Source organism: Hyperolius riggenbachi, chromosome 4 (genome assembly GCF_040937935.1).
Source record: "Hyperolius riggenbachi isolate aHypRig1 chromosome 4, aHypRig1.pri, whole genome shotgun sequence".
In the NCBI taxonomy this organism is placed as follows: Eukaryota; Metazoa; Chordata; class Amphibia; order Anura; family Hyperoliidae; genus Hyperolius; species Hyperolius riggenbachi.
In genome coordinates, this window is record NC_090649.1 from 180,217,931 (window position 1) to 180,230,097 (window position 12,167).

Genomic DNA, 12,167 nt, shown 5'->3' on the forward strand with positions numbered 1-12,167 from the left:
CAGACAAGGAGGGGGGGCACCAGTGACCTGGACCCCCTCCAGGCCCACCGAGGGAAAAAACTGTACTACTGTGGCCCAGTCCAACCCTGATACCAGTTGCCTGACTCTCCTGCTGATACTGTGTCTCTAATACTTTTAGCCACAGCCCCTCAACAAGCATGCAGATCAGGTGCTCTGACTGAAGCCAGACTGGATTAGCTGCATGCTTGATCCAGGTGTGTGATTCAGCCACTGCTACAGCCAAAGACATCAGCAGGACTGCCGGGCAACTGGTATTGTTTAAAAGGAAACATTCATATCCCTCTCAGTTAAGGTTCCCTTTAAGGTAAAAAATGAAGGGTAATATGTGTATTAATATCTGTATACATCATATAGCAAGGTTAACAGATTTAATTAAAATACTACAGTACTGAAATATTTTCAGTAAGTGCAAAGTTTAATTAGAAATACGCTGAAGTGAATAGATATGGTACAGAAACAAAGGCATGCTTTCTGCTAGAGTACTGTATTAGATCAAAGGATATGATGTCAGTTGATAGAGAAACAGGTCAGGCAAGCCCAGGTAACTCAGGAAACAGGTTGCTAATTATTCACTAGCTAAATAGGTATAGTATTGCAGCACTACAGTACACTATAGAGTCAGGAGGTCACAGCTTGCACAGTAAGTTATTCAACGTGAACAAACTACCTTGCTTTTCGCATCAGAACTACAATGGGAGAAAAGGAATCAAATTCTGCAAACATATCTCTGCAAGGTAAGTTCAACAGCATGCTAAGTGATTTTTTTTCTTCTCTGAGTTCAGGTGCTAGATTAGTCTTTACAACCTGTGATATTTTTATTGCCTCTTGCAACTACATGTGTTAGTGTTTTTATACCTAAAGCTTGCCTAATTGAAAATGTGCAGAAAGAAAATGTTCTGTGTAATGGTATTTGTCTGTCACATTTTGTTATGGTAGCACGGGAGTGCTAACATAATCTGCAGTTGTGTGCTGGCAGGGGCTGACTTGCCCAGTTTCTGGATATTTACAGTTCAGCCATCCTGCACCTGTCACTCTGACAGGCTGTTGTACGAGCGCTCATTGTTACTGAGTTTCCTGTGTTTTGCATTAGTAATATATAGTGTTGTCTTCAGCTGGTTTATAAACACATGTGCTGTAAATCATCTTCTATTGTTGCTGTTTTGTTGACGAGTGTTTCACAGCTTGTTTCTGAATGTGTTTTTAATGAGTTTCATACTAGACAAAACAATAAATGTTGCTTCTGCATTGTTGAGTTTCTCAATAGACCTAATACGGTTGTGTTTACAGGCAGACTAATTTAAAGAAGAATTTTAAGCAGCAATTTCCTGTAGCTCTCATCACTTCAATTATACGTATGCCTAATGATCAAAACCAGGAACCAGGGATCTAACATTTTTCATTTGGTAGATATTAAAGATGGTGAAATGTACCCATTATTCTTCTAACAGTTTTTGATCAAATTTTACTTGGTTTGCATTAAAGTCTATGGGTAATCATTTTTTAGTACTTTTCAAGTTAAAGGATAGATGCAATCAGGGTAAGATAAAAAGTTAGATATTTACCTTAGTAATCTTCCTCTGCTCTCCTGCCAGTTTCGTAACTACCACAAGGCTGCAGGTGCTCACATACCCGGGTGTAGCCATGGCTAGGGGTGCCGCTGTGGTGCTCAGTCACTGTGTTCTTCCACCTGGGGCTTTTTTTCATAGTTTGGGCAACATTCTGGAAAATAGCAGCAGGCAGTGCATGGGACTGTATTACTTTCTGCACTAGATGTAGCAACCCCCCCGTCTTCTTGCCCTGTGAGCAATGTGTTTCTTTTTTGAATGTACTTGGAAGATAGATGAAGGCTTGGCTATAAAGGCCTTGATGAGATGGAATACTGTTAGAAGGAAACACTACTTGGTTGGAACTGTTCATATTTTGTATATACTGTATGCTGTATGATAAGCAAATACCATTTTTTAGATAAAATCCTATACTGAGTGATCTATAATTACTGTTATAGAGGGTTCAGACCCCACTATGCCAGATTTATATGATAGCAACTCTTTAAGGGCTGGTCCTTTACTGAGTTAGCAATCATGAAAAAGGCGAGAACCGCTCAGGTTTTTGACAAAACAATACCACGTGCCTGGCTGAACTGCTGATCCTCTGTCTCTAATACTTTTAGTCATAGACCCTGAACTAGCATATGCAGACCAGGTGACATTATTGTCAGATCTGACAAAATTAGCTGCATGCTTGTTTCTGGTGTGATTCAGACACTACTGCAGCCAAATAGACCAGTAGGGCTACCAGGTAACTAGTGTTGTTTAAAAGGAAATAAATATGGCTGCCTCCATATACCTTTTTTTACAGTTGTCCTTTAAGGAGGACAGTGAGAACAAGGGGAAACACTTTTTTTTTATTCAAAAAGACCTTACAGTTTTGGAGAAAATCAATTTTAAATTTACTATAGGGAAAAGTATGTATTTAAATGTGGTAAATGACAGTTGATTAACGCAACAGTAGTAGAGATGTCACGAACATCACATTTTCCATTCGCGAACGGTGAACGCAAACTTCTGCAAATATTGGCGAACAGGCGAATCTAGCAAACCTCCATAGTCTTCAATGGGCAGGCGAATACTAAAACCTACAAAGACTGTTTCTGGCCACAAAAGTTATGGAAAAATTGTTTCAAGGGATCTAACACCTGGACTGTGACATGCCAGACGGGATCCATGCCTAAAGTCCCGAAAAAATTACGGAGTTGATGCAAAGTCAGGTTGTATTCCATAGAGGGCAGAAATCACCTTATGCACAGCTCTGGGTGTCAGTGGGCTGTGGAATGTCACACACAGAGGAATGCAATAGTACTATCAGAATACAGTGAAATAATAATGCACTGGAGTGGTACTGTGCATGCATCTTAATGTAGCAACTGCAGTGCAGTAGTGTGCTCTGGGTGTCAGTGGGCTGTGGAGGGTCATACACGAAAAAAAAACCCACAGGAGACTGATGTGCTAGCCCTCAATAGGTCTGTTTGAAGTGCTTTCACAGCAAGTAAGGAACAAGAACACAGGCCGAGCTAATGCTTTCCCTACGTATCTGCAGCAAGTCTTACCCTGCTCTCACTAGCAGTCAACATCCAGCATAGAATGAATCCAATTTGGCCACTGCAACTTCTTTTTGATAGGGGTGGGGGTCCAGGAAGGGGTGCTAGTTGATTGGCTGACATGTGTCTGCTGACTGTAAGGTAAGGGGTCAAATGTTAGCTCAATGATGATGTAAGGGGGGCAGGTCAAATACCCCAAATGTTCACTGTTCGCTGCAAATGCGAACAGCGGAAGTTCGCAGAATACTGTTCACCGGCAAGCTGTTCGGGCCATCTCTAAACAGTAGTGTAAATTTACATATATCAAAATAAATAGCAATGAATTTCATAATGGGAACCCTGTGAAAAAATGTAGTAATGCTGTGGCCAGGGATTGCTATACAGCTGCAATATGGCTGTATAAGGATTCCTGGCAACTTAACCTATTTTTTTTTTATTAACAATAATAACTGTGCCTTGCCTGTGGAGCTAATTACTTCCACAGTAGGAAAAAAATAAGCAGGCTGTCTGTACTGAAAAGAACTACAACAAAGAGTACAGATTTCAAAATAGAAAATAAGGACCAGTCTCGATAATTCATACTTTCATTCAGCACTATATATATATAGTGGGTAGGGGGGACCAAAGCAGACCGGTTGGAATCACACCATTTGATGAATGACAATTTAAACTCATACAAAAGTATGAGCTGTTGTACTGTAACTACACAGAACCATAACAGACGTGTGAAACATGTTCATTACATGTCTGAAGTCCGCTGTGCTAGAGCACAACATACAGGACACTGCGTGAAAGGGCCCTAAGGCAGCTTGGGTTTAAAATCATTTTTGTACATTCAAATCTGGCTGTAAACTGAAACTGAAAGTTAATTTAACAACATAAAAGTACAAAAACAATTATGCTGCCCTTACACCATTTCATTTTTTTAGGGAGAGTGGAATGTGCTTTTAACATTTCCAGGGTTCTTTTAGATACACTGGTGCACTGTCAGAGCAGTGTCATGATTGGGCAAGCATTCGAGGAGGGGCTGCAGATTACACCATAGACTATAACTTGGAAGTTGATGTGGTACTCAAGTGAATCTCCTTGTTCTAAAGAACATGTAACAAGTTGCTAATCAGCAAAGTTTCAGGAGGAGAGACTGCAACTTACAAAAATGCCTTTCTCAACACTCAGTGGCTATTTCTGATCATTTCTCAGCTGTACCAGAAAACAACCATGTGTTGATTTGATAAATATCTTGTATATATGTCCTTTAGATACAATTAGATGTACTGTAGTTACCTCACAGTTAAATTCTCTGTGTAAGACTTACGGTGTCTATATATATATGAATCCTTATTGGACTTCTTTGTTCATTTGACAGTAATATATGTGGAAACGCAGAACATAAAATTCAGTTCTACTTTTTTTTTCTTACTGCATATCTAATAAAGCATAAAAGCATGTTGTCAGAAAGAGGAACAAACTATAGTTAAAAATCAGATCAAAGTAGGGGAAACCACACACAGCTATCGTGTCAGAAATGTTCATAAGAACCCTATAAGGCACCTATTCCTGCACTGTGATCCTTTAAACAATCCTCGACATTTAAAGTCATTGGGAACTGTCTGTAAAAAAAAAAGCCAGATACTTACCTAAGGAGAGGGAAGGCCCTGGGTCCTAATGAGCCTTCCCTCTCCTCTCCCAGTCCCCTTGGTGCAGCGCTGGCTCCCCCGTTTAAATCCCCCGCACGGGGGACTTCGGAAGTCTTCGGGAGCCGAGTCCTCACAAGGACAGGTGGCTCCATACTGCGCATGCGCAAGTGCAAGAGAGGGCGCTTGTGCGTGCGCAGTTTGGAGCTGCCCATCGTTGGGAGCACTCAGGCTCCTGAATACTTTCTGAAGCCTCCTTCGGCAGCGAAGCGAGCAGTATTTCACCAAAGTGGTCAAATACTGCTCCCAGGGACAGCGCTGCACCGAGGGCACCGTCAGAGGAGCATATAGATAAGTATCTGGCTTTTTTTTTACATGGTTCCCATTGACTTTAAGTAGACAATTTCTTGTGGTTCCATTTTCCTTCATGTATGAGCGTGACCACACTGTGAGGGCGTATGAATCCTCCACACCAGCACAGAGCCGCATGTGCACATGCACATCTTTTTTTTTTTCTGTTTGTGCACAACTGGCTCCATGGTACTGTGCAGTCACAGCTATGCACCTGGGTAGTGCAACGATGCTCATACACAGATAGGAGTGTAGCAAGGAAGAAGAAAAGGGTCACGGCCGGTGGCAGAGGAGTCCTGGAGGATCGGGGAAGGCTTCCCCCATTTGCTCTAAAATATTATTTACAATCTTAAACCTACTACCAAAGAAAAATATTGTAGCAGAACAGCATTCAAACAGTTAAACACAGCACTTGCTTCTTCAGTAGAAAGCTTGATACCACATCAAAAGAGGTGATAACATTATCTTTTGTTTATTGTTTTGTCTGCTACAATCAGTAAACATTAGCAAAGTGTTAAAACTGAAATCTTTCTCTGCTTCTAGTATGTGTGCAGCTAAAAAAAGAAAGTGATCCCTAGATAGATTTTAATATATAAATAAAGCATCTATGCAATAAAATACAATGCCAGGTTTCAGAGCAGATAAACTGTACTTTGGAAGTTTGTTATTTGTAAACAGACAATATTACTCATGCACAAAAGCAAATATGGTAACCGTATGGGTAATAAAAAGTAGGAAAACACATTTTTATTGAATGTCATGTTAGACTTTTATCCCATTTTAAGAGAGGCTTCTGAAGTAGTATAACAATTTTGCTTTGCCCCTAAATGTGGGGCTTAGATCAGCCATGTCATGGTCATGTATCTCTGGATTTACAGATCATTTTGAGATAGTGTTTTAAGATCATATTGGGATTTCTTTTTTAATTTCTATTTTTACCATTTGCTCAGTTCTTGCTTAAAAGGTCTTAAAAAGTGCAACATTTGCAGTGTCACTAACTGGTATGTGTCATTTATTTTTTGGTGTGCTTACAACTGTCATTTTGGGAAGATAGCTGAGACACTTGCCTCATTCTGTGGTTGGTTGTTTAACATTCTGCTGTTTATTCTTTTGTATGTGTACCATCCATGTCAAAGAATTCAATATTTGTTCTCTGTAGACACTGGGCTCTATTCAGATGACTGTATGGGATGCCAGAATGGCTTAAACGCCTGTCTGATTTGGCATGTAATCTGAGCTAGTCCTACTTTTGTTCTCACACTGCATGGAAAATACCTCAGCACACACATATCACCTGCTTTACTACAACTATTTGCTTTTACCTGAATCAACCAATATGCCAAGGATTGTCTGTGCTAGATTAACCTTAACTGTCAACAACAGTATATTTACTACTTTATTTTAAGCAACCTTGTGGTTGGCACAATAAAATAAAATCTTTTTCAAACACTGGATTTTGCCACATCGATTTAATTAAAGCAGACCTATCGTTTACCTGTAATAGCGCTGTAAAAATATGATGTGACCAGGTGACTCTATGCTGCTGAGACCCCTTGGCATAAAGTGAGCAAGTGAGCACTGGTGCCAATTGCGGGAACAATCGCTTACAGAAGCTGAACAGGCCAGGCGCAGCTTGTGGATTCCAAAGTAACAAGCTTAGAGCAGCATTACAGTCCAACGATGCCGCATATAGGTAAAACAAAGCAGTGCAGTGTTTATAAGAGCATCTCTAGCACCTAATAAGGTGAGCTGCTCTCTGCATAGAGAGGTGAAGATCTAATTCCTACTTTAAACATAAGGAGTGCTTCCTTCTTTTCTTTCTTTTTTTTCTTTTTTTTTTTTTTTTTTTTACAGTTAAGCTAGATCAAATAATTATGTCTATAGTATTGTTAATTTTTAGTATTTTTTTAGCACCAACATGTTCCGCAGCGCTGTACAGAGTATAATGTCTTTTCATTTAACTGTCCCTCAGACAGGGGATCACAATCTAATCCCTACCATAGTCATATGTCTATGTGTGTATCCTGCAGTGTATGTATTGTAGTGTAGGGCCGATTTATGGAAAAGCCAATTAACTTATCTGTCTGTTTTTGGGCTGTGGGAGGAAAACAGAGTGCCCAGAGGAACCCCACACAGACACAGGGAGAACATACACACTCCATGCAGATAGTGCCCTGGCTAAGATTCAAACCAGGGATCCAATGCTGCAAGGCAAGTGAGCTAACCACTACGTCACTGTGCTGCCCAAAACTGTGTGAAGTGTAGAGGCCAGCACCCTAATAATTGTCCAGGAAGCATAAAAATGGAATACAGTCACTGTGAAAAAAAGCACTAATTCAAACACAACACAAAAGAAATTATAGTCACTTTCATGTTTAAACAGAAAAGCAATACAATTAGTTTCTTAATTGTCATAATATACCATCAGATCATGGACTTGATTCACTTAACCGTGATAAGACAAATATCACACCTTATCAAAGATATCACATGTTATCAAAAGTTATCACACATTATCAAAGTTATCACACGTTATCAAAGTTAACATGCCTGATCAGAGTAGCATAGCGAGTGCTACGAACCTGCAGGGGCTCAGGGCATGACGAGTGCCATTGCCAATTAGCAGGCATAAGTTCGTAGCGCTCGCTATGCTATTCTGACAAGGCATGTTAACTTTGATAACGTGTGATAACTTTTGATAACGTGTGATAACTTTTGATAACGTGTGATAACTTTGATAACGTGTGATATCTGATAAGGTGTGATATTTGTCTTATCACAGACAGTTTAGTCAGTGAATCAAGCCCCTTGTGTGTAAAGCAAACAATAAAAAGTAGTGAGTGACATAATAGCAGACCGTTTTGTCACAATATCCTGTCTAACTAGCTGACCACACATTCCACGTACTCATTCCTAAAGGCTTCATTTTCCTCACTGCTTCAACAATGTACGCTCAGGTTCAACAGACCATATAGATGTTAACCCTATATTGTGTAAAAGCTGCACTAACTCAGCTTAATATATAAAGTATGAAAATCCTGGCAGCATCACTGTAACCAGCATTCATCCAATTGTAAACAACACACTGGTTGCTAAGGGCTAAAACTACATGTTTACTCAGGAATCCTCAAAGAGCTAGCATCTTTCATTATTTTTCAATGGAAGCCTAAGAAAGATATTAGGAGCAACAACATTGCTATATCCATAATACCCACCGATGGTGAAGTGCAGTCTAATATATTGTTAGGACCAGGGGCATAGCAATAGGGGGTGCAGAGGCTGCGACCACATCGGGGCCCTTCCTCAACTGCAGTATTAGCTCTCTATTGTTCCTGTGCACATAATACTCACGTCTATAGATACTTTGAATTGTAGAAATCATTAACAAACTGCTCTCCATTCCCTTCTTACACCTCTGACACTGTAGTTGCCATTGGTAGGTTTTGGTGCCCCGTATCAATAGTTATGTATAGAGTGCTTGGGGAGCCCCAATGTAAAACTTGCATCGGGGCCCACGGCTCCTTAGCTACGCCACTGGTTAGGACTATTTTAACCTAAAAACATATTAACTGATCTTTTATTCTGCACTTGCAGTTTCTATTGGTTTTCTTGATTTTTTTTTCTATTGCATGCAGCAGTGTGTTGTGAGAAAATCTTTCAGTCAAAATGCATAGATGTAAACTGGCCCATAGGGAAACATGGAGATTTCCATCACCTGCACTCTGCATAAGTTGTGTTTTGAATTACAGTTCACTGTTTGTGATTCAGTGTAAACCAACCCTGAGGGTGCTTTCATTTTCACACTATGCAATGGTGGCAAAGCACATTTAAGGCGGCAGTGTGATTATACATTAAAGCATACATTTCAATAAAAGTATGCTTCACTGGCACTGTAAAAGCGCACGTTAACCAGTAAATGTACAGCATGCTGGTCATACTCTGACGGGACCCAACACACTGCACCCAATGTGAAAATACTATAAGATTATCATTGCATCGGCTTGTAATGCAGTGATATTGCCCACAATTCACTAAGCTCATCTCTTGTCTTTAATAACATTTCTGAGCTGTTTTACTGTTATCACCATGTTGATAAAGCATGTAGCGTTCACTTAGCAATTTACCCCAGGCAAACCTATAGTTAAGAATTATGTCTTTAAGTAAAGGAGTGATGTCTAAAGTTAAGGTTTCGATCCTTAAAATAACAACAGAATTCTAAAGTTAAAGAAAGGGGCCCATATTTAATGCACTTCTTGTCTCCTACAGTAGTTGATCATTTTTAAACTTGTCAAAAAGATGCCCTTTAAACTACCAGCTAGCCAAAAAAATACTCAAAATTAATTTGATAGTAGTTTTTCTCTTACTTTTTGGAACTTTTTCAATTGCAAAGTGCTGAAAAGGTATTCTAAATCAAAGATAAAAAATTATCTCCTAGGAGAAAGCTCAGGAGAAAAAGTGAATTGCATATGGACCAGGATGTTAATTCACAGAGAGGAATGCAAGTGTTAAGTGTGTGAGGAATTATCACCTGGCCTTAGCTGGCATTAAGTGAAGTGTTACTACAGAGTCAGACTGTAATGTAAAGTGAAGCATTCTGAGCTGTCTGTAAATAGGTGAAAAAATACTTTTAACATTATTCTGAGTATTTTCTTGCTTGCTGGTGGTAGTGTTGGGCGAACAGTGTTCGCCACTGTTCGGGTTCTGCAGAACATCACCCTGTTCGGGTGATGTTCGAGTTCGGCCGAACACCTGACGGTGCTCGGCCAAACCGTTCGGCCATATGGCCGAACTAAGAGCGCATGGCCGAACGTTCCCCGAAACGTTCGGCTAGCGCTGTGATTGGCCGAACGGGTCACGTGGTTCGGACCCGAACGCGCTCTGATTGGCCGAACTGTCACGTGGTTCGGGTAAATAAATACCCGAACCACGTCATATCTCCGCCATTTGTCTGTGGGTTTAGCTTTGGGTAGGCAGGCAGGGTAGTTCGCGCTCCAGCCACGCTAGCCAGGGTCCCCCCCAGTCATTGTGTGTCGCTGCTGGGAATAGTAGTACACCGCTCGCTCAGCATTCTGTTTACTGCCACTCTGTGTACCTCGCTCAGCCACACTATATAGCATTCTGTTTACTGCCACTCTGTGTCTGCTGGGAATAGTAGTACACCGCTTGCACAGCCACACTATATAGCATTCTGTTTACTGCCACTCTGTGTACCTCGCTCAGCCACACTATATAGCATTCTGTTTACTGCCACTCTGTGTCTGCTGGGAATAGTGGTACACCGCTCGCTCAGCCACACTATATAGCATTCTGTTCACTGTTCTGTGTCTGCTTGGAATAGTGGTACACCGCTCGTTCAGCCACACTATATAGCATTCTGTGTACTGTTCTGTGTCTGCTGGGAACAGTAGTACACCGCTCGTTCAGCCACACTATATAGCATTCTGTGTACTGTTCTGTGTCTGCTGGGAACAGTAGTACACCGCTTGCTCAGCCACACTATATAGCATTCTGTTCACTGTTCTGTGTCTGCTGGGAATAGTGGTACACCGCTCGCTCAGCCACACTATATAGCATTCTGTTCACTGTTCTGTGTCTGCTGGGAATAGTGGTACACCGCTCGCTCAGCCACACTATATAGCATTCTGTTTACTGTTCTGTGTCTGCTGGGAATAGTGGTACACCGCTCGCTCATCCACACTATATAGCATTCTGTTCACTGTTCTGTGTCTGCTGGGAATAGTGGTACACCGCTCGCTCAGCCACACTATATAGCATTCTGTTCACTGTTCTGTGTCTGCTGGGAATAGTGGTACACCGCTCGCTCAGCCACACTATATAGCATTCTGTTTACTGCCACTCTGTGTACCTCGCTCAGCCACACTATATAGCATTCTGTTTACTGCCACTCTGTGTCTGCTGGGAATAGTGGTACACCGCTCGCTCAGCCACACTATATAGCATTCTGTTCACTGTTCTGTGTCTGCTTGGAATAGTGGTACACCGCTCGCTCAGCCACACTATATAGCATTCTGTTTACTGTTCTGTGTCTGCTGGGAATAGTGGTACACCGCTCGCTCAGCCACACTATATAGCATTCTGTTCACTGTTCTGTGTCTGCTGGGAATAGTGGTACACCGCTCGCTCAGCCACACTATATAGCATTCTGTTTACTGTTCTGTGTCTGCTGGGAACAGTAGTACACCGCTCGCTCAGCCAGAGTATATAGCATTGTGTTTACTGCCACTCTGTGTACACCGCTCAGCCAGACTATATACCATTGTTTACTGACACTCTGTGTACACCACTCAGCCACACTATATACCATTGTTTACTGACACTCTGTGTACACCGCTCAGCCAGACTATATACCATTGTTTACTGCCACTCTGATTCTGCTGGGAACAGTAGTACACCGCTCGCTCAGCCAGACTATATACCATTGTTTACTGACACTCTGTGTACACCGCTCAGCCAGACTATATACCATTGTTTACTGACACTCTGTGTACACCACTCAGCCACACTATATACCATTGTTTACTGACACTCTGTGTACACCGCTCAGCCAGACTATATACCATTGTTTACTGCCACTCTGATTCTGCTGGGAACAGTAGTACACCGCTCGCTCAGCCAGACTATATACCATTGTTTACTGACACTATATAGCAGACTATATAGCATTGTGTGTACACCGCTCAGCCAGACTATATACCATTGTTTACTGACACTCTGTGTACACCGCTCAGCCAGACTATATACCATTGTTTACTGCCACTCTGATTCTGCTGGGAACAGTAGTACACCGCTCGCTCAGCCAGACTATATACCATTGTTTACTGACACTCTATGTACACCGCTCAGCCAGACTATATACCATTGTTTACTGCCACTCTGATTCTGCTGGGAACAGTAGTACACCGCTCGCTCAGCCAGACTATATAGCATTGTGTTTACTGCCACTCTGTGTACACCGCTCAGCCACACTATATAGCATTGCGTACTCTGCCAGTCAGTGTGTATATTGCTGGGATCAGTAATACTCCACTCACCGTCAACCACTA

At 41.5% G+C, this 12,167-nt stretch overlaps 1 protein-coding gene across 1 annotated transcript in view; it reads left to right on the forward strand.

Moving 5' to 3' along the window:
* Positions 1 to 648: 648 nt before the first annotated feature.
* NAALADL2 (N-acetylated alpha-linked acidic dipeptidase like 2) overlaps positions 649 to 12,167 on the forward strand; it is an 808,485-nt gene continuing 796,966 nt past the window's right edge. Inside the window, exon 1 of the mRNA XM_068281050.1 lies at positions 649 to 755. Within this exon, the coding sequence (XP_068137151.1) occupies positions 713 to 755 (43 nt within the window). The 5' untranslated portion in view covers positions 649 to 712. The remainder of the gene's footprint in view (positions 756 to 12,167) is intronic.